This window comes from Neomonachus schauinslandi, chromosome 8 (assembly GCF_002201575.2).
Source record: "Neomonachus schauinslandi chromosome 8, ASM220157v2, whole genome shotgun sequence".
NCBI classification, from domain to species: domain Eukaryota; kingdom Metazoa; phylum Chordata; class Mammalia; order Carnivora; family Phocidae; genus Neomonachus; species Neomonachus schauinslandi.
The window spans coordinates 129910462-129933716 of NC_058410.1; the positions used below are offsets into that span (position 1 = coordinate 129910462).

A 23255-nucleotide genomic window follows, 5' to 3' on the forward strand; every position below is an offset into this window, starting at 1 on the left:
TCAGGTAAACTCTCCCTTGGCCTCTGGAAACCACCTGTGCCTGGTCTCCCCCCCCCCTCATCTGCCAGGCTCCTTCCTTTCCTTTCTCAGCTCCTCCTCGTCTACCGCTCACAATCTCTCTGGAGGTGATCCTATTCAATCCATGGACTTAAATACTGTCTGGGAGTCGCTGAGGACTTCTACATCTGTTCTCCTTGGCCCCAGTCCCTCCTCAGTGTTCCTGGCTCTTCCCTCCTTCCGCCCACGTGGCCTCTCCACACTGACATGTTTCACAAGCATCTCAAATAGAACAGCCCATGCACAGGACTGTCCACCTCTTTCCCACCCAATCCTGTTCCTCCTCAGTCTTCCCCATCTCAGAGCATGGCACCACCATCCAGCTCGGATTCAAGCTCCAAACTCGCTTTTCCCTTATTTTCTACCAACATCTATCAGCAGGTCCACTTCCAAAATTTATCAAGAGCCCAGCTCCCTCTAGGTCATCATCATCTTTCCCCTGGAGGACTCCGGTCGCTTCCAGCTGGCCTCCCTGCGTCTAGCCTTGCCCCGCTGCAATCCATCCTTTACACAGAGTCTTTTTCATGCATGTGTCATGTGTCACTTACCTCCTGAGGTTCCTTCAAAGGCCTCCGTCAGACCTGGAAAGAACCCCAGATTCCTTCCCCTGCCCTCAAGGTGCTGCATCATCTGAACCCTGTGGGCTTTCCCCCTCCTCCCCTTTGGTTTCTCTCCCCTAAACTCTTTAAGCTCCAGATCTGCAGCCTGTTGATCTACTTCTCAAGCCAGTGTCGTTCCCTCCGCCTAAAACCTCTTCTCTCAGCTCCCCACTTGGCTGCCTCCTCCTCATCCTTTTGGTATCAGGTCAAAGGTGAGGGGATAGGGGAGTGCCCCCCTGCAGCCAACTCCAGGTTGTCTCTCTGCTTCCACAACACTCATCACCACCTGTGAATATGCCTTTTCTCTCTCCACTAGAATGGAAGCTCCTGGAGAGCAGGGACCTTGTGTGTCTTGTTCAGTGCTACATAGATATCTCAATGCCTAGATCATTAAGTACCTTGCACGTATTAAGTGCTTAATATGTATTACTGAGTGAATGAATAAAACAAAGGAATCAACAGCCTCCACAAATGAATGTGTATCCTATCCAGGGGTCCCACAATGTCTTGCCCTTCCATCTGCACAGAGACATGCTGCTCATCCACTAAGGACCAGCTGGGTCACCTTCTCTATAAAGCCTAAAACAAAACAAACACTGAATCCACAGATCTCCAAATACCCAGGGTTATAGTTTTAGCTCCTTCCTGGATAACTTCATGCCAATCTCTTCAGTCTACCTTGGATAGGACAGTATCTTCCTTCTTACTACTCAGCAGAGAAGTGCAGTCCAAAAGCCTGGCTTTGTTCTCCCTTCTCCCTGTTACTTCAACTTCTTCAACATGTGTGGCTAAACCTGTGTAGCTGCTGTGCCTCCTGCTTTCTCTCCTGTTCATTTCTAAAGACTTCTGTAATTTCATTTTTTCCTTTCAATTATTGACAGTAGGAATGGATGGATCTCTACTGGATTCCTAGAACTGAAATTTAAATGGTTGCCTAAAAGGTATACAGAAAAATGTCATGCAGCACTCTCTTGCTAACAATCCAGTTTCAACCTTGTCTCTTGTCTTCCTTATCCCTCCTTCCCAAACAAACTCCTGGGAGATAAAAACCACGGCCTGCTTCTGGATACTTCCTCATGTGAACCCAGTGGCCTGTTTACTATGTTCAGAAAGCTGTAAACGGCCATGCTCACAAAAGAAAAACTTCATCTCTCCCTCTTTTTGGACTAAAGATAGATCTGTATAGATACACAGTCACTTAAAAATTGATTTCCTTTTAGACTCCATTGAATTTAAACTTTTTAAAGTGGATTTTGAGGAGAAAATGCTGCTTACAGGCACAACATAAACTCCCCAGCATCAGTCGTCTTAGAGCAACTCAGATGTTTGCTAGGCATCCCCACCTCAACTCCCGTTTCTCCACTTCCACACCTCCTGTCCTCTCCTAATCTTCCTTTTCTCAGCTAAAGTTACCACCATTCCGCCCAGTCGTCGCCAAGTCAAAAACCCAGAAGCCAACACTAATTCCTTCTGTTCTTTACCATCATCCATGCTGACCTATCAGCAAGTCCTATCTTCCCACTATTGAAATACACTGAGATTTTACCCATTTCTGTCTCCACGTTCACCACTCTGGAGCAAGCCATTACCCTCTCCATCCAGACATATGCAGTGGGCTCTCGACTAGCCTCCTTGCCCCTCTTGAGCGCCTAGTATGCTCTACCCACCATGATCTTTCAAAACCATAATCCAGATCATTTAGGACACAGTGTAAAATCTCACGTTTTATGAAACGGTGTAATGGGGGTGCAGAATTATTTTAACAAAATTTAACACTTACAGGTATAGCTTTGGTGGGCGAGAGTGGTATTTTTTGGAAGCCTATTCTCATCTTGATTTTTGACAAGGCATTTCTTGAGCAGACTTCACAGAAGCAGGAGACTCAGAAAAGTACTTGGGAATAAGTACTGACCAGGCTGAGCCAGTAAAGAGCACCGTGATTATGCTTTTTGTCTTAGGGTGCCCTTCCTGCAAAGATTCCAAGGCACTTGAGCCTGACCTCTACTCTAGTTGGCAACAAACATTTTATTTTCTCTGCTTACCTGGAAGGTATCTTGATTGCTTCAAGTAGTACTGTTTGGCTGTTGAGGCAGTTGACAGTTCAGAATCAGATTTTAGGGAAAAAGCAGCAGGTAAGCTCTTGTTTTCCCCTGCTGCCGAGTGGTTGGAGCCTGAGGGTACGGACTCTGGAAGCCTTAAAAGTCAACAGAAGGCGGCATTACAATGTGAAAAAATGTGAAGATGACAGCTACTGTGTTCTCACCCACCCCCTGCTCATCTTTTCAAGGGCAAGTTCAGCTCACTTAAATGGTTTCCATCAGAATCCTTTTGCTGATAGGGATGCTAAATGACAACTTCTCCCCCAACAGATATTGGGCCGTCCACACAATCATTTTTAATACTAGACGTTATGTGACAGAAAGCTTTATAACTGAGCAGCACATTGCCTGTGTATAATGTTTCTAGCTTTCCGGCCACAGCTACAGTTGTGGATTTATGAGTGGAGGGTGACACGGTGAAAGAGAAGATAATCATAGCCACATTCACCTATGAAAGTAATGTCTGATCAGTAAGGTTGTCTGGGACCCCCTCAGAGACCGACACTGACTTGGTTGGCCCTTTGAACTTCTTGCTACCCCCACCTGCTCTGGGGTAGTCCTCGACACAGGTGGGACCCTTCCATTAGAAAGAGCCCCACCCATTTCTGGCTTCTTTCCCTCTCCCTCAGCCCACTGTAGTCCTACCAACTGCCGAAATCCTACCGGTTTTCAAAATGGCTCATTCCAAAAAGACTTTGCTCTCCTCCTCAAAGTGATCTGCCCATAAGCAGAACTCTTGAGCTCCTTAGAGCTCCTTTATTAGCAGAACCTAATACACTCTCTGATCTTGTGTTATACTGACTTGAAGGTCTTATTTCCACTGCTGTACATTTGATGGGATGAAGACAGACTACATCCTGTTCATACCTTTGCTTAATACCATCTAGGTATTTGGTAACTGTCTACCGGGCATGCATACAAGTATAAGTATAAATATCTTCTGTTTTGTTCGCTAAAAAAAAAGACAATCTAATAAGTGAAAGTTTTACATTTTAGTATTTGGTCTGTTGTATTCTTTATGAGGCAGCCTAGGCTGCCTGCGAAACTGAGCAAAGCATAGCAGAGTGCATTCAGTTCACCAAGTATTTGGGCTCCTATTGCTTAAGAAATAGTGCAGTACAGAAGAGAGGCAGAGATCTAGACAGTTTTGAATTAGGCCTCACCTGACTTTAGGCAACCTGTTTATCCAGCCTATCTGATTCGCAGTATTCTGTGCTACGCTATTTTTACTGAAGTATGAAGATTATAAATTAAAATTTAGGTAGGTGCTTAATATATGGAAGTATATTAATAATTATTATTGTTATTATATGTCTAAATTATATAAAGCCATTTGAAGATACTAAAAAAATAAAAATGGAAGAAATAAACGTTAAGAATTCATTGTCATACAGTTTTTCTAAAGAATTTCAGGAGAAAAGGAATAAATGATATTAAAGACATTTACCAGTTGTTCCCTTGCCAGAATTTAAGTATATGGACTACAGACTTGATTTTAACTATAGATTTTGATTTAAATCTCTTCCACCGGGCGCCTGGGTGGCTCAGTTGGTTAAGCGACTGCCTTCGGCTCGGGTCATGATCCTGGAGTCCTGGGATGGAGTCCTGCATCGGGCTCCCTGCTCAGCAGGGGGTCTACTTCTCCCTGACCCTCTTCCCTCTTGTGCTCTCTGTCTCTCATTCTCTCGCTCTCAAATAAATAAATAAAATCTTAAAAAAAAAAAAAAAAAAGCCCTGGTTCCTTTTAAAAAAATAAAAATAAAAAAAAAATAAATCTCTTCCACCTAAAAACACATGATAAAATTCAGCTGGAATTAGGATGAAATGGGTTTTAAAAAAAAAGTTTTCAAGTCATCTACATAGTACACCAATGCAGATACAAAGAATTATTTGTTTTAAAAAAGCAACTACATAGCTCTCTATATATCTTTAAGTTAACATCTATAATTTTTTATCATAAATTAAATCATTGTATTTCTTGTTTCTTAATAGTAGATAGAAAACAGTAAATAATTTTAAGATGAAATATGAGGGGGGCGCCTGGGTGGCTCAGTTGCTTAAGCGACTGCCTTCGGCTCAGGTCATGATCCTGGAGTCCTGGGATCGAGTCCTACATCGGGCTCCCTGCTCAGCAGGGAGTCTGCTTCTCCCTCTGACCCTCTTACCTCTCGTGCTCTCATTCTCTCTCACTCAAATAAAAAAAAAAAAAAAAAGATTAAAAAAAAAATGAAATATGAGGATTAACTATAATTGGAGTATTTCATGGTATGACTTGATAAAGTTTTAACCACTTTATTCCATAAACACTGAATCTTCAAAAAATTATGTACAACATATATCCATAGGTTTTGAAAAAAAACAGTTTCACAGAACATTCTAGTACATTTAAAAGAATAAGCATCATTAAGCTCTGGTGCTTTAGTGGTTCTGAATCCCTGTGCTTTCCAACACAGGCTAAAATACCCTATTTCTAATGTGGGTTTTGTTTTTTTTTTTCCCATGAGAGAAATACGTATAGGACAGCAAAGCCTTCTGAGCTGAAGGTGACAGTCTTCTGACTTCTCCCTTTGTTTGGCATCTCAAAGGTTGTTAGGCCTTTATGCCACTCCAGATTTGAAAATGCTGAGAGTGTGACTTTCTGGCGTAAAGTGGGAGGGGGGTTAAGCATGTTTGTTCTCAAGTTTGTGTACTTTAGGGAAGAGTACCTATGGAACTTGAGGACCTGGAAACCTATTGACTAGGAATTATCCAAGCATAAGTCCTCCTAACAGAATCTTCCATGTACCTTCAGAGACATGTGTGTCCCAAAGTAAATGCCAGACAGCTATTAGATAAAATGCCCTGCCTCCTGCCAATATTTTTCTCCCTCTTCTTTTGTTCCAAAGAGAAAAAGGAAGACAATATTTTTCCAAGCTTTTTTTCATAAGATTTAACCCACCCTCACTTCAAAGTTGAATAGTGCACTAATGATGACTTAACTTATGAAAGAAAAGGGACTGCTGGAGATAGGAAACTTCCAGAAAAAGTTTAGGAAATGATCAAAAAAGTTTAGCAAACAAATTAGTGAATCTGAACACCATCAGAGGAAACCATTACCTTTGTAGATTGTGCTTTGCTTTTCTTCAAATAGGCATGCGGATTTCAAATGGGAATGATGGTGATCATAATTCAGTAGGGCACACTGAAAACGTCACAAGAACCACCCCCCGCCCAACACACACACACAACACTCAGCCATTAATACTGAGAATCATTACTGCGAGAAGTCAAGAATCTTACCTTCCCAGAGGTATGCGTAGAGATCTGGGGTGTGTGGAAGAAAACAATAGTAAGCTACTTACTGTCTTTTAACACCTTCATTCATTTATATATAATGAGTAATATAAAGTTGATGCATGATAAAAATATATTTTCCTGGAATGTGAAATCTTACCGAAATGGAGAATCTTTTTTCCTCTTTTCTTTGAATACACTCATGCTTGGCTTCTTGGAATGGGAGGCTCCAAGATCACAGTCCTCAAACTCTTCCCAGCTATCTCCAGACTTGAACACAGTCTGACCCCAACGCCTCCTTGAACTTTTATGACCCAGTGTGCCATTTGGCTTCTGTGGTGGAAGATCAGTTGTCATCATCATCTGTAATCGTTTGCTGAATGCCTTTTATGCACAAGCTATTCTATTTGATACTAACAGTACCCATTCTCAAGGAGCCTTCCATATAGTTAAGAAGATACATAATATACACATTGAAAAGTACTAACAAAAACAGGTAGCCCATGTTAAAAATATGATAGGAGTTCAGAGGGAGGAAAGATCTCTGGATTTGGGTTGGGGTGAGGATCAGAATTGACACCTCACTGATGTATAATTTGGAAAACTGTCATGTGTGACTGTGTCTCTTTGGGCAATTGAATTAACTTCTCAGAGCCTTGGTTTCCTCCTCCTTAAATGGAGATAAGCAGTATTTCTCTAATTAGTGTTTCTGAATTTAATAGTAAAATACCTTGAAAGTCCTTAGGATAAGGCCTAACACATAACAGGAGTTACTAAGGTTAGGTGGTACAGTTGTTATTACTATTATTGTTGTTGTTCCAGAGTTTGGAAGAGGAAATATACAGAGTACGACTTTTAGTAGAAAAGAGCCTGGGTGGCTCAGTCAGTTAACGTCTGACTCTCAGCTCAGCTCAGGTCTTGATCTCAGGGTTGTGAGTTCGAGCCCCATGTTGGGCTCCATACTGGGCATGGAACCTACTTAAAAAAAAAAGAAAAGAAAAGTGCCAGAGTTTGTTCCAGCAAGAAAGTGTAGACCTAGCTTATCAAAGCAGGTGGTTGCTACTAGAAGTAGTGGAGGATAGGGTTGCGAAGACAGACTGGTGCCGACGTTTGAAGGCCTTTAGTGTCTGTCTAACGAGTTGCAGCTCTCCCATGGGCAGTGAAGAACATCGGATGTCTTTGAGCTAAAAAGTGGAAAGATAAAGGTAGCATTCTAGAAGGCCAGGCTCTTCAGATAGGAGGCCTTTGCAGTTATACTGGAATGCTCATGAAAGAATACATTTGCTCTTAACAAGGAATAAAAGTCCTGGACTTCGCATCTCCCTGAACAGAGGTCAGAGGACAGGGTGGCACACACTGTGAGGTGTCCACTCAGTAGCCATTCTTCCTGTCTTCCTTACTAATAGACTTGGTGCTGTGCAGCAATATGCCTACTTAAAATACCTGAAATCTCGGCCTCCTTCGCGGCTGTATGTAGCCGTGTGACACGATCTAGCCAATGAATTGTCGGTGTAAGTTTACTGGAGGGACTTCCAGGAGAGCTATTTTTGGACTCCCTTGGCATGCCAGTGGCTTTCACTCTTTCCTCTTCTAGAATGCAGAAGCCACCCCAGAGGAGTGGCAGCCATCTGGTGGCCACAGGAATGAAAGTCACCCACTAAGCATGGCAGGACAGGAGGACAGAAGCAGTCTGGTTCCTTCTACTATTTGCACCAGCCCTGGTTTGGCCCACCACCTGACTTCTTGTGTCAGAAAACAACCCGTTATTGTTTGAACCTCCGTGGTCAGGTCTCTGTCATAAGTCACAGAATGTAATCCTTATGGATGCAGACAAGGAAGGGCAGGGATGACTTTGAAAGTTTCAGCCTGCTTGTGTCAGGATGGTGGCTCCGTTGATAAAAATAAGGAATGAGGAAGAAGACCTGGCCTGGACCAGACCGGGGTTTTATCCAAATCGATCTGGGGCGGTCTGGGGTACATAAACTGAAAAATCCAAAGGCAGTTGAAAACCAGGGAATTTGGAAGCAAACGCAGCTGTGTTTGGGGCAAGAAGATGTTTAAAGAATGGATATGCTATTGCTTGGAGCCTGTGGGTCTTAGTGGCAGCTGATGGCAGAAATGGGGTTTGCCGGGGCGCCTGGGTGGCTCAGTCGTTAAGCGTCTGCCTTCGGCTCAGGTCATGATCCCAGGGTCCTGGGATCGAGCCCCACATTGGGCTCCCTGCTCGGCGGGAGGCCTGCTTCTCCCTCTCCCACTCCCCCTGCTTGTGTTCCCTCTCTCGCTGTGTCTCTCTCTGTCAAATAAATAAAATCTTAAAAAAAAAAAGAAAAAGAAAAAAGAAATGGTGTTTGCCAACCTCTGTTAGACTGCTGTTTTCTTCTCCAGGGAGAACTAACTCTAGAGTAAGGAGAATAAAACGATCTAAGATCCCAGATAAGTAGAGCTAATCAAGGGTTATATTTAGCTGAGTTTCAGCTGAATTTTTTTTTTAGGGTGCTGATGCTCTATGCTGTTGAGCAATGTCAGTAATATCAAGTAGTCTTCTATGTCTGAGAAGATGGGAAAAGGGCAAATATAAATAATGTGTATAAAGGAGAAGGTGGATTTTCGCAAACTCCACTTTAATACGTTTGGTATAGGATGAGGGCAAAGATTCTAGAATCAGTTATTAAAGGGAAAGTTTGAGCACCGAGGGAAAAAATGTGGGTAGATCGTATAGGCCACCATTTTTTATAAAAAACAATGAATACACGTGGTCTCTGTGGCCTTCAACAAAGTAGGGGGCAGAGTCTTTGGGGCTATCGGTGAAGTGAAGTGATGAAAGGACAACAAACGTGGGTCAGTACTGTTACGGACTCAATGTTTATTTCCCCCCAAAATGTATATGTTGAAATTTGTACGCCCCTCCCCCCAAATTTATACCCTGTGTCTAATGTGATGGTATTTGGACAAGGGGCCTTTGGGAGGTAACTAGAGATTAGACAAGGTCATGAGGATGAGACCCTCATGATGGGCTTAGTGCCCTCATGAAAGAGACTCCGGAGAGCTTGCTTTCTCTCTCTGCCATGGGAGGACAAAGTGAGAAGGCACTTTCTACAAACCGGGAAGAAGGCCCTCACTAGGAATCAAATTGGCTAACACTCTGATCTTGGACTCTCCAGCATCTAGAAAATAAATTTCTGGCTTAAAGCCACCCAGCCCCTGGTATTTTCTTATAGCAGCCCAAGCAGATGAAATACATTGTTCAATAGTCTGACCAAGAGTACTCTCAGTGGATCAGAGTCATCCTACAAGAAGGTCCTAGCGGCCTGCCCAAGGACTCATTGCCATTCTGTTCATCATGAAGGTACAGGAGAAAAAAGCAAATGAACAACCAAACCAATGCATAGTTAGTGACATGCTAGGCAGAATGGTTAAACTGACAAGACAAAAATAATTTAGAAACTGGAGAGGTAAAAGTAAGGTCTTGCAATTTTTTGAATCCTAGAGATCAAATGCACAAGAAAGAAGTAAAGAATATGTGATTTAGCAAAAGCACTTGTAAAAAATAGACTTAGGAATTTTAGTTGACAGAATATTTAATCCCATCTCTGGAACCTATTAGCTATCTAAAAATTTAGTGCTAGGATACTGGGTACTTTAACTTAGTGAATGCATACAAGGCCTTAGCATAGTACATGGCACTTAGTAGATACTCAATAAATATTCACTTCTTTTCTTTTCCTCTCAGTATGAGTCAACATTTGAAGTGCCTTCCAAGAAAAAAACAAAAAAACAAAAATGTGATCTTTGGTGACATGAGAACACATATGGTTCTGGAATGTTGGAGGTGATTTACCATGGTTTATACTCCTGCCCGTGGTTTGCCTCTAGTTCTGGCAGCCTCATGCTAAATGGGAAGCAGGGGACTCAAAGTCTCCTTCCTACACAGGAATCAAGGATTACTCAGTCACTGGTGAATGATGTCATGTGTGAAGTGTGAGGGATCTGGGGATGTTTCTCCTAGAGAAGAGGACAGGTAATATAAGGGCTATTTTCAAATATCTGAATGGCTTCCTTTCTTGAAGAGTAATTAACTTTTATTAAAAGCTACAGAAGGAGCGCTTGGGTGGCTCAGGTCATGATCTCAGGGTTCTGGGATCGAGCCCCGCATTGGGCTCCCTGCTCAGTGGGGTGTCTGTTTCTCCCTCTTCCTCTCCCTCATGCTTGCATGTTCTCTCTCTCAAATAAATAAATAAAATCTTTAAAAAAAAAAAAAGCTACAGAAAACCAGATTTTAGCTCAGTATAAGAAAGAACTTCTCAATAGTCAGAAATGTCCCAAAGAGGGGATGCCTGGGTGGTGCAGTTGGTTAAGCATCCAACTCTTGGTATGGGTTCAGGTAGTGATCTCACAGTTGTGGGATTGAGCCTGTGTTGGGCTCCACACTCAGTGTGGAATCTGAGATTCTCTCTCCCTCTGCCCTTCCTGCTCATGTGCTCTCTCTCTCTCTAAAATAAATAAGTCTTATAAAAAAAATAAAGAAATGCCCCTAGATGATATAGACTCCTAGATGTAGTATGAACTATTAATTCATTTGTTCAACAGATAAACTGAGAATTCAGCCATGTGCCAGGCACCATTCTGGGTTCAGGGCCTGTACTGATAAACAGACAAACATCCCTGACCTCACGGAGCCTACATGCTATAGGAAGAGCCAGATAATAAACAATACACATAAGAACCAGGTAATTAATAGTGTGGTAGGATAGGATTAGTGCTATTGGGAGCAGGGCTTGCTTATATAAGGATGGCAGGAATGGATAAGGAATTAGACAGTATTTGTTGAGATCTCTCAGTCCTTCAAATGCCCACCATGCAAATGCATTTGTGAGTATACATCTTGAGGAGACAGCTAATATGGCCCCTGACAAGCTCCCTGAACTGAACAAAAGTAGGAAGAGAAAGTCTTAGACTACGCCTGATACTTAAGAAACCCATTCTGTTCATGTTCATTAGTATTTAAAAACAGTATTAAATTAATGTTAAAATCCTTAAGATTTAGTATCAGCTCTCTTGAGTCCCAGATTCTATTAAATTCTGAGTTCTTTTGCATTTAAGTAACTTTTAAAGAAAGTATGTAGCATCCAAACTTTATTGCATTCATTTTGGCTGTTTTTCTTTTTATAACCCATATGAAAATTTTAGGTTATCTCTTGCTAAGCTTCTGCCAAAGGAAGCAGGGACTGTAACATAAATAGTCTTTTATATCTTCCCCCACATTTTTAGGAACGCCTAGAAAATAAAATCCTAACTGAGCCAAACTATTGCATCTGAAGTGCCGTTATGGGCTACTTACGGTTGGCATGTTTCTGACGATACTTGGAAACAGTGTTTGTGGCTCTTTCTGTTGACCGGGCTGCTTTGGCACTGGCTGGACACTCGTGTTCTGTGGAGGCTGGATGGACTGCAGTGGCTGGTGGCGGTTTTTCGGCTGGGGCTGTCTGACCGTCTGATCGTTTATGTCCGGCAGAGGCTTAGATTCTAGATCCCCTAAAGATGGCTTTGATTCTAGTGGTTGCACCTGCTTATTTAAAGATTGTTTCGATTCCAGATGATGTGAGGAAGGGCCTAATACTTGACCAACTTGAAAATACAGGTGTTTCAATGCCTACAAAAGCATGGAAATAAGAAATGCTTATTAAAATGGTTGCGCCTAAATTTATTGCACATAAACGACTGACTAGCAGTGGGCTCGGCATACAGCACTAGTCTAGATCAGCTTCAAAGACTTAGAAAGCGTCCAGTTTTCCCCTTATGTGGTACCTTCAAAAAGGTAACCAGGAAATAATGATTTAGGACATAAATTTCTTTTTAAAAATAGGTACAACATAGTAGGAAGAATGTAAAACTCATGTGTAACGTCCAGGCAAAGCAACTGTTGTATTTAAAGATTCTGTATGAAAACAAAACCTAGCTTATAAACATGGGCTAAATTTGATGTGATTAATTCAAACTAAAATGCTAGGTACTGATCATGGTTTAGAGTCCATGCATTAGGAAATGAGTTAAGAAAACCTTTTATGGAGTTCATCTGAAATGATTAACTTGAACATTATATAAAATTCAGGGCTACTCTTAGCCTAAGGATAGCTACGTACCTACTAGCAATAAAAATAATTCTAAGAAAGGAGATTACAAATATATATGTGTTAGAGCTTATTATAGCAATATACCAGCAAAGAGAAGATACTTATGGGAAGAAAATATAAAAATAATAAAAAATGATCACTGTTTGATCATTTTTATCATTATCACTGGTTAACTGTATGAGTCAACCAGTAGCTGCTGCTGCCTGGAGGTGGGGGGGTGGAGGGGAGGCCTGATGACTGACGGGTGACACAGTCTACTGTAGTGGTTCTCCACTGGGAGCGATCTGTCCCCTCTGGAGACATCATTTTTATTGTCACAACCTGGGGGTGGGAGGTGCGACTGGCATCTAGGCATGTTGCCAGGGATGCTGCTAAACATCCTACAATAACAGGATGGTCCTCAAAACAAAGAATGATCCGATCCAAATGTCACAAGTGTCGAGGTTGATGAAAATTGGTCTAGAGAATGTCTGAAGCCTTCTCTGCAGCTCAGCTGTGGATGCTGATCCCTTTACCAGTAATCATATGCCTGGATTAAGGAGGAAAGTTCCCAGTTCTGCGGTTTGTGTGTATGGAGGAGGGGAGGTTGGGAGGGCACCTTAAGGTAGCCAAGCCTATTACCCTGCACATCCTGCCCTAAGCCGGTACCCACCGATGTGTGAACACAGCTCTGACCCACAGTTAACTTCTCAGGTATGCAAGGGCAGTTTTTGGAGGGACAGAAGTAGCTCTGTACATGGCTCCCGTATCCTATAAATTCAACTCTCCCTAACTCGGTCTCCCAGCTTCCACTAAAAAGCAGGACGATGAAATAGTGGACAAGAAAGAGGGTAAGGGCAGGGAGGTATATTTCTGCAGAGGTAGGAAGAATCTTTATTCTGAGATGTCCCCTACCACAACCGACGTATGTGTTAATTACACTGATATTGCTAAGTGGAGCTCTACAAATATAGGCAATTTAAATACATCAGTACCTGATGCACAGAAAGCCCTCAACTTCTTAATTAAGTCCTATTAATTAGTATGCCAATGCTCCTAAATGAAAAACGTACTGTATTTTGGAGCTAGAACCTTTATAAATGTGATTTGCAATTTCAAGGCTTCATCTATAACAATTTTTCCTCTTTAAGATATCAGTTACCATCCTTCAAGAAGAGGTGAATCTTTAAGAAAGAATTTGTTTTTTCGTGTTTATTCGGGGAATATTTGATCATTGCATAGAATAAGGATGTATGGAAAGTTCTCAAGAAGAAATTAAAATAATCCCCAATGCCAACACCAGGAGAAAACTACTGCTCACATTTTGATGTTTTGCTTTTTTGTACTTCTTTCTAGTCATGTAAATTAATATATATACATATTTAAATAAAATCATATTGTGTGTATAATATTCTAGCCTACTTTTAAACTTAACATTTGGGCTTGAGAATTCTCCAAAATGGTTACTTTATTTTAAAAATTCCATTTTTAATGGGGGCAAAGTAGTCCATATCAAGGATATATATACTTTAAATGTTCCCTAGAACATTAGGTTTATACCTCCAATGGGCAGTTTTTAATTAGCTTTGAACATCTGTGGGCATAAATCTTTATCCAACTTTATGAATGTTTTCAATGTTCTTGATATACTACATTGCAAAACTATTTTCCATTACTTAGAGAAATAGCCTTTCAGCTGTTTTTTATTGGTTTCTTGTTGTTGTTGTTGTTTTTGCATTTACCATAATGAACAATGGCTGCACATTAAAAAAATATTTTTTGGTAATTTTAATTTCTTTTTCTGATTTTTTTAAATGTCTCATGCCCACTTTTCTTCTTTATGTAAGAGGTAAAGACTTTTATTATATTTTTATTACAAAAGTTAACAAATATTTAGAAACATTAGAAAATATACTGTCTCATTTGTTAAAAAGAACTCTTGCTGTTTGTCTTCCAACCTTAAGATTTTTATAAGAGGAGGGGCGCCTGGGTGGCTCAATCGTTAAGCGTCTGCCTTCAGCTCAGGTCATGATCCCAGAGTACTGGGATCGAGCCCCACATCAGGCTCCCTGCTCACAGGAAGCCTGCTTCTCCCTCTCCCACTCCCTCTGCTTGTGTTCTCTCTCTCGCTGTGTCTCTCTGTTAAATAAATAATAAATAAAATCTTTAAAAATAAAAAGATTTTTATAAGAGAAAAAAATTTAATTTTTGTGTGATCAAATCTGAGTTTTCCCTACAGAGAACAAACTAATGGTTACCAGAGGTGAGATAGGTGGGAGTATGGGGGAAATAGGCGATGGGGCCTGAGGAGTGCACTTATCATGATGAAAAAAAAATCTGAGTTTTCCCTTTGTGGTTTCTTCTGTTACTTTTATACTCATCTATTTCTTAGCTTGAGATTACTCCCCTATACTTTTCTTTAGTTCTCAATAGTTTAGTTCGTCCTTCTTACTTTTTAAACCTTCTGTGATTTACTTGAAAAGTATGGTAAGAAATAACCTAAATTTACTTTTTTCCTGAGAATTAACTAATTGTGCCAGTGACAGTCCCCTCCCCCCAATTTGTGATGCCATGTTTACCTACGGCTGACCTATAGCTTCTGCAAGTCGGGTTCTCTGTCTACTCTTTTTTTTTTTAAGATTTTATTTATTTATTTGACAGAGAGAGACACAGCTAGAGAGGGAACACAAGGGAGAAGCAGGCTTCCCGCCAAGTAGGGAGCCCGACGCGGGGCTCAATCCCAGGACCCTGGGATCATGACCTGAGTATCTGTAGATGTCTAAGGGCTGGTCACAAAGCAGCTGAGCAAGGGTGCCACCTGCTGGCCTCTTGTGGGAGCTGGAGAGTGAACAATACTCCAGTCCTGTGGAGGCGTGATGCCCTTGCGTGGAGTGAACAAGAACCCACCTCTAAACCATAGGAAGGCATAGAAAGTCTCCTATGTTGCACAACTGAAGAGATGCCCTTTTACTACCAGTGACAAGTTTCGTCCTAATTAGCTGTCACATGCCTGAATTTTTATCATTAAAGAAGTTAATTCCTTGCAGCCTCAACCTCATTTGAACCACAAGACACAGAAAATCATTGGAGTGGCTATTTTCTCAATCCTCCCAGGGATGTTATAGGCCTAGAAATGAATTCATTACATATTGGATGCCTCACGCTTTGAGGCTTACTTACAGGTTGGCAAAACCCTGGTTGAGAACAGACTTGCTTTGTAAATGAAAATATTCTTGGGGTATTGTAAAATCTCAAAAGCAAAAAAAAAAAAAAGAAAGAAAAAACCACTCTACCAGGGAGATTCATCTTACCTGACTTGCTGTTGGTCGCTTCTTTGGATCCCAATTCAACATTTCAGTCATAAGCTGAATAGCTTCATTACTGGCATTGGGAATAAGAGTTTTTAAGTTTGTAGGAACACACTGGGGAAAACGGAAGTTCATAGAGGATGCAAGCTGGTACCCTTCTGGCCAGTCACTCTGTTTAAGGAAGATATAAGTGGGTGGGACGGAAGAACAAAAAGAAAATAATTAATTTAGTAATCAATTTAAAAACATGGGTATAATATAAAAATCACTGGTGGTGAAAATTTTAGTGTTGATTCATATAAGCAGAATGAAATACCAGACCACATATACAACTCAGTGCTATAAATACTATAGAAAGAATGTTAAACTCTTGTCCATTTTTTGGATCTTGATGATGATACCCAGCTGACTTTGAATAAATAAGCACAAATGGTGTATACAAAGCAGCTGATCATTACAAAGACCCTCATTATGTTAGACGTTGCATCCACTGTTAAAAACTGCACATAGCTAGGAAATAAAAAATTACATGAAGCTTTAATAACTATGTTTACTTGTCTAATTTTAACTACAAGGCACATACTAACATAATTAGGATGTAATTATACGTACTTATTAAGTACATATCAGAAAGTAAGGTCTGGCTGAATGCAGTAGTTAATGAGAAGTACTCAGTTCAAGGAATCAAATATCCATGGCAGAGGTATGTAAAAGGAAACAGGAAAGGTTAAGAGGAAATGGCCCAGGACACCTGGGATTCAAGAGTTGATGCCAATGAACATTCCCAGAGCAAGTGGGAAAGAGTCTAAGCAAGGATGGCTACAAGGTCATCAGCTGGTCATCAACCCAAAGTTAAACATACAAAATTCTAAATACAGAGAATGTTCCCTTAAGTTCTTAAAGGCAAGAACCCTTTTTTCTTCAGTCTTGGAGGGATTCTGGCTTCTCATCCCACCCAATTAAAAAAAAAAAAAGATAAGAAAAATAACCATTAAAGCGTAAGCCTATTTGAAAACAAAAATTTCAGATAGCTAGGTAAAAGTTATAAATAATCAAAAGTTATAACAACTTAAGGACAAGAATACTCACTTTTTTGGGAGTCCCTAAAACTTGGCAAATCTTAAAGATTTCATCGACCTCACTTGTCCCTGGGAAAAGTGGTCTTAATGTATATAGTTCAGCCATTATGCTCCCAACAGCCCACACATCAATGGGAGAGCTATAAACCGAAGATCTTAATAAAACTTCAGGGGCACGATACCTATGAAAATAGAAAACAAAACAAAAAACAAAACAGGCCATTTTGGTTGGAGTTGGAAAGATAGAGAGGCGGTGGGGTTTGGTCATACATTTCAATCAAGGAACCAGTATTAAGTGCCTTCTATGTGTCCCACATTTGCACAGTGTGTTGGGGGCTCAATCGGATGTAACACATTTTCCCTGACCACAAACGGTGGAGTTGGAGACAAATATAAATGAAATGTCCAAGTGGCCTAAGTTAGGAACTCAAATGAATAAATATGGAAATAAGTACTATAAGACAGGGTTGCGGGGGGAGCTCTGAACGGAAGCAGAGATATTCTGAATGAGAATAGTTGTATAATTTTACAAAGCATTATATCCATGATATATTTATATGAAGGATAGAAAACAAAAGATTAACAAACACTATCCCTAAGTAGTGGGGTTTTCTTCTTCTTTTTACTTATCAGATTGAAAGTGCTGATTCCTTCAGTGGACTCAGTTCCCCCAACTGACAATATGTTTAATAGAGAAAAAGACCCTATTTATTTATTATTTATTATTTATTTATTTATTTATTTTAAAGATTTTATTTATTTATTTGACAGAGAGAGTGAGAGGGAACACAAGCAGGGGGAGTGGGAGAGAAGCAGGCTTCCCGCGGAGCAGGGAGCCCGATGCGGGGCTCGATCCCAGGACCCTAGGATCATGACCTGAGCCAAAGGCAGACGCTTAATGACTGAGCCACCCAAGTGCCCCCAAAATACCCTATTTATGAGAGCAAAGGTACCTGGTGGAAAATATTCTCAATTCTAACTTTTTTTTTCACATTGAAATGTGTAGATTTATCAGCCCAAATATTTCACAGTATTGTCTTTTTGCTTCTATTCTGAGTACCTTTCTTTGACAGGTTTATTGAGATATAATTCGAATAACATACAACTCATCCGTTTAAAAGTGTATGACTCAAGGGCTTTAAATATATTCGTGGAGTGTGTAATCCATTATCACAATCAATTTTGAACATTTTCATTGCCCCCAAAAGAAACCTCACACCTCTCCAATATCCCTGTATCCCCAGCGCTAGTCTACTTTCTCTCTCTAGAGATTTGTCTATTGTGTGTACTTCATACCAGTGGAACCATATTCTATCCAGTCCTTGTGGACTGGCTTCTTTCACTTAACATGTTTTCTAGGTTCATCCAAGTTGTAGCACCTCTCAGTACTTCATTCTTCTTACTGCCAAATAATATTCCATTATATGGCTATAGCACACTTTAGTTATCTATTCATCAGTGGATGGGCATTTGGCTTGTTTCAGGTTTTTGGCTATTGTAAGTAATGCTGTTCTGAACATTCATGTATAAGTTTTTATGTGGATGTGTGTTTTCCTTTCTCTGGGGCACATATACCAAGGTATGGAATTCCAGATCCCATGGTAACTATATGCTTAACCAGAGGAACTGTTGACTCTTCTGTGCCATTTTACATTCACCCCAGAGATGTATGATGGATCCAGTTTCTCTGCATCCTTGCCATTACTTCTTACTATATTTTGATACTTTTATGAGATAAAATTAATAGTTTCGAATGTCTTGCCAAGTTTAGATGTTGAAAACGAGTCTTCTTAATTGCATTCCATTTCAGTATAGCATCTAAATTTACCCAGTTGAAAATAGATACTCAACCAAAAATGGAACTGTGCTTCTTCCCCCGCAAAAGCTCCCCAGTATTCCCCATCTCAGTTAGTGCTGACACCATCCTTCCAGTTCCTCAAGAAACAAAACAAAACAAAACGAAACCCCCCTTAGAATCTTTGACTCCTTTATCTTATACCCCACATCTGATTCATCAGGAAATCATGGTTGCTCTACTTCAAAAATACCACCTCCACAGCCACCAGATCCAAGTCACTGTCATTTCCTGCCAGAATTATTGTGTAACAGTCTCCTACCTGGTCTCCCTGCTTCTTCCCTTGCTTTTCTAAAATCTATTTTTAACATTGCAGTGAGAGTGATACTTTTAAGATCTGGCAGATCACATTGCACCTCTTCTCAACATCCTCTGGGGCTCCCCAGTTCACCACAGTCCTTATGATGACCTGTAAGGACCTGAGATCTTGCCCTCCATTAACTCTCCAGCCCCATTTCCTACTACAGCCCTCCTGATTTATTCTGCTCTCTGCAGAATTCACACATGGCTTTCCTGTCTCAAGGCCTCTACACTCAGCATTTTCTCGGCCTGAAAGCTCCTTCTTGCCTTGGCATCTCCTTCTCAGCGAGACCCTCTATTTAAAATAGCAGCATGCCCTTTCCCTCCCCCAGCCCCCCCACTCCCTGTCACTTTCCATATTTTATTCTTCCCCATAATAATGTATCACCACCTGATATACAAATATTCTTGTTTTTGTTGGAATGTAATACACATGCAGAAAAATGCACATATTGTAAGAGGACAGCTTGATGAATTGTCACAAATAGAATACACCCATTGACCCAGTGCCAAGATCAAGAAACTGGGTGTTATCAGCATCCCAGGAGGCCCCTCTCCTGCACTCTTGCAGTCACTACCCTGACTTCTTTTTTTTTTTTAATTTTATTTATTTATTTGAGAGAGAGAATGAGAGACAGCACAAGAGGGAAGAGGGTCAGAGGGAGAAGCAGACCCCCCGCCGAGCAGGGAGCCCGATGCGGGACTCGATCCCGGGACTCCAGGATCATGACCTGAGCTGAAGGCAGTCGCTTAACCGACTGAGCCACCCAGGCGCCCACTACCCTGACTTCTAACAGCAGAGATTAGTTTTCTCTATTTTTGCACTTTGTAGAAATGGAATCATACCATATGCACTTTTTTTCTGTTTGGCCTTTTGCTCTCCTCATTGTATCTGTGAGACTCAATCATATTGTTGCGTGTAGTTGTAGACTTTTGTTCTCATTGCTGTAAAGCATCCCACTGGGTGAATATATTATGCTGCATGTGATGGACATTTGGGTAGTTTGCAGTTTGGGACTATTACATGTCTTTTGATGAACACATGTATGTCTTTCTGTTAGTAAAAACAAAGTTTAAACATCTTGCTTATTTGTATTTTGGATGTCATGTAAGTGGCAGGAGACAGATTGTTTTTCTGTTTCGTTCACTTCTATGTTCCCCATGCCTGAAATAGTATCTAGCACATAGTAGGTTTCCACAAATGTTTGTTGAATGAATGAATGAAGGAAATCCCTTTTCCTTCAGAATAGTCATGACCCAATCCTTCTCTCTCCACAGAATGCAAAATTCAGTTCTATATTTTGTTTTAAATACTCAAAATGGAACCTCCAGAAAGCTATGTAATGATCCACTGTAGTAAAACTTCAACATAGACCTACTTCTACCTCTACAGAGTTGCATAAAACTACTCACCATCTGGTAGATACATAATCAGTATATGGTGGCTGTGATCTTAATTCTCTGGCAAGTCCAAAATCAGCAATTTTTACAAGTTCTGGACCCATACAAAGCAAGTTTTCTGGTTTCATATCCCTATGAAAAAAACCTTGGTAACATAGAGAGGAAAAACAGTAGTTGAGCATTATGTTTAAACACATTTGACTTCTCAACAAAATATAACTGATCCTCTCTGTTGTAATTAGGGATGTGAACTTAGGGGCAAAAAAATCTGTATTTCTTGTCTAAAAAGTGATGGAGGTAGGGACCCTGCTTTCAAAATAATTTGATAAGAAAGTTCACACAGTATATGAGGTCATTAAAAATACCCACTTAACACATTTCTATTTGTGAATCCAGGAAGTTCAAGCCCTTGGGCTAGATACTGCTGCATTAGGATTATCTCCAGTAATTTGCACAACTTTAAGGAGATATTATGGTCACTATTGTGTAGTAAATGAGGAGGTAGAGGCCGGGAGCAAAGGAGCCTAATGAAAGCTTGAAGAAAGCTGCATAATGAGGCTTATGTCACTTATTTGAAAAGTCCATTAAACAAAAATGGAATTGCACACATTTTAGCCAATTCTTTCATTTACAATTATTTTATTTAACAGCTCAGTTCTCCCCTGGTAGCTGCTTTATTGAAAACCCCAATAATTATCATGGTTACTTACCAATTCAGTATGTAAAATAAGTGTTTACTGAAGCTAAGAGGCAGGTCAATGAAAATGAGGCAGAAAACCCAGCAAGAAGAAGAACATGAAAGCCCTCTTTGTACATTTCTAAGGGGGATCTAAAGCTCACTGGCTGGTAAACAGATGGCCTGTTTTCTAATGATCTTGCAAGGTGGGAGAATCCAGAAGAGGCCTGGTCATCCGTTGTAGGTGATCATCGTGAGGGGATTTTCATGTAGCTGTAGCCTAAACTTTTTAAGCCAAATTTTAAGCCTGAGCTTTTTGATTCCTTCTAACCAGTGTGGGCTCTACGTTTGTGACATCTACAACAGTTTTGTACACAGTTTATCTGGCACTTCTTTTGATTTTTTTTTTTAAGATTTTATTTATTTACTTGAGAGAGAGAGAGAATGGGAGACAGATAGCATGAGAGGGAGGAGGGTCAGAGGGAGAAGCAGACTCCCAGCTGAGCCGGGAGCCCAATGCCATGCGGGACTCCAGGATCATGACCTGAGCTGAAGGCAGTTGCTTAACCAACTGAGCCACCCAGGCGTCCCTTATCTGGCACTTCTTACTCAAACTAGTTGTTGAGATCCATTTCATGAACTTTCAAGGGAAATACACTGCACTTCCGTAACATGAAGACAGGAACAGGAGCACATGTCGTGGTGAGTAAAGCGACATAATCCATAAAATCATACAAAATGAAACCAATTCCATATTTGTACAGTTGAGATTTTCCCCATTCTCACTAATATAAATATATCGGTAACTTCGTCCTATCTTAACTAAAATATTAGTCTTGTTTTTTTGACAGCTACTATTTTAAAAATATTTACTCAAAGCATTACATCTGAGATCTTATCCACTATAGCAAGAATAATGTAGCCTTTGTAAAAATGTCTATTGTTTTTGGAGTCTCGTGTCCCAAATCACTGTCATCACTTGTATAACCAACTGTACATTATTCGTATTATTTACTTTTAACAGCAACTTTTAACTAACTTCTTCCTTCAACCACTTATGCTCTGAAGTTGCTGGTAGTTCATCTATATCCAAGGAACAGAAATCAGTTTTATTACTAGCCTAAAAAATATCAATAAATCACAAAGCTGTTTCCAAAAGTCAAATAAGTCATAATACTTTTGATTTTTCCATACCACACTTGTTTCTACTGGCATAAATGAACTCAGGCAAATATCATGAGTTACCATGCTGGCCAGTGTTTCAAAATGGGTTGAAGATCGGAAATCCATTATGAACAATTAAAATAGCATATATCCTTTGTTTCCATGTAATTAATAAATGACTGACTTTTATCAATGGATTGTAGTATATTATCATAGGCTGTAGACTTTTTATTTTTAACATCTTCTTTCTTTTTCTTTTTTTTAATTTAAATTCAGTTAGCCAACATCTAGTACATCATTAGTTTCAGAGGTAGAGTTCAATAATTCATCAGTTGCATATAACACCCAGTGCTCATCACATCTCGTGCCCTCCTTAATTAGGCTTTAGACTTTTAAAGGACAAAAAAAGTGGGATTCAGGAATGTTCTGACAATGCTTGTATGGAATAAACGATAAATAGCATTTTTAGAAAATAAATTATTTCCCATGACAGTTAAAGGGAAAAGGAGAAAATATAAAATATGGGATGAAATATGAAAGGACGCTAACGATGGTGATTTCCAACTGCCTCTGTTCATAATGCAGCAGTGGTCTGGCACAAACTCTTCCAATTTAATATCTAAACATCTAGGGATTCTAGACAAATGTTTGCCAAAAATTTTCATAATAATCACGTTAACTTTTTGGACAAGTTATTTTGGTTTGATAGATACATAAAAAACTATAAGTGTGGATCACATAAATAAGAAATTCATAAAAATAGGAATAAGCACTTTATTTAATTCTACTCAAAGAATAGAAACAACTAAAGGTACATACTAAGAAAACTATAAAATACCATAGCACTGGTGCTTTAAACTATTTAAATGTTAATAAGTGGTCATGTGATCAAAGCATTCTGATCTTTTTCAAAAGAAGGGCATTTTGTTTGTTTTGTTTTCATTTCCATGGTAAAATCGGGGAATGAGGTTGTAGGATGGGTTTATGATAACTGAGAGTAAAGGCTGATGGTCAAAGTGTTAACAAATTCTGCTATAGAGGAAGACAGTTATAGATTACAGAAATTGCATTATAGAGAATTATAGAAATTCTAAGTTTTTAAAATGAAAATGTCAGGGTGTGTAGCCCCATACTCCAAATTTGTAGTTATTCAGTATAACATTATCTAACTGCTTATATATAATTCCTGTGCATGACCTTGACAGTAATCTAAAGAGGCAGGGAAAGGAAATTTAAACCTACCATGTTTATGGATAAATGCCAGCCCCTGCAATATTTGATACATAATATTTCTGATGACTGACTCAGGGAACAGCTTGTTTCTGTGAAGACAG

General features: G+C 40.0%; 1 protein-coding gene across 3 annotated transcripts in view; it reads right to left on the bottom strand.

The window, feature by feature from the left end:
- Positions 1–23255, bottom strand: part of MAK (male germ cell associated kinase) — a 47648-nt gene that overhangs the window by 12467 nt on the left and 11926 nt on the right. For all 3 annotated transcript variants that reach the window (XM_021697008.1, XM_021697007.1, XM_021697006.1), the window contains exons 4-10: positions 23164–23243; positions 20094–20226; positions 16536–16707; positions 15450–15617; positions 11367–11678; positions 6189–6361; positions 2699–2850 (exon numbers count right to left, since the gene is read on the bottom strand). In XM_021697008.1, coding sequence (XP_021552683.1) covers positions 2699–2850; positions 6189–6361; positions 11367–11678; positions 15450–15617; positions 16536–16707; positions 20094–20226; positions 23164–23243 — 1190 coding nt within the window. The remainder of the gene's footprint in view (positions 1–2698; positions 2851–6188; positions 6362–11366; positions 11679–15449; positions 15618–16535; positions 16708–20093; positions 20227–23163; positions 23244–23255) is intronic.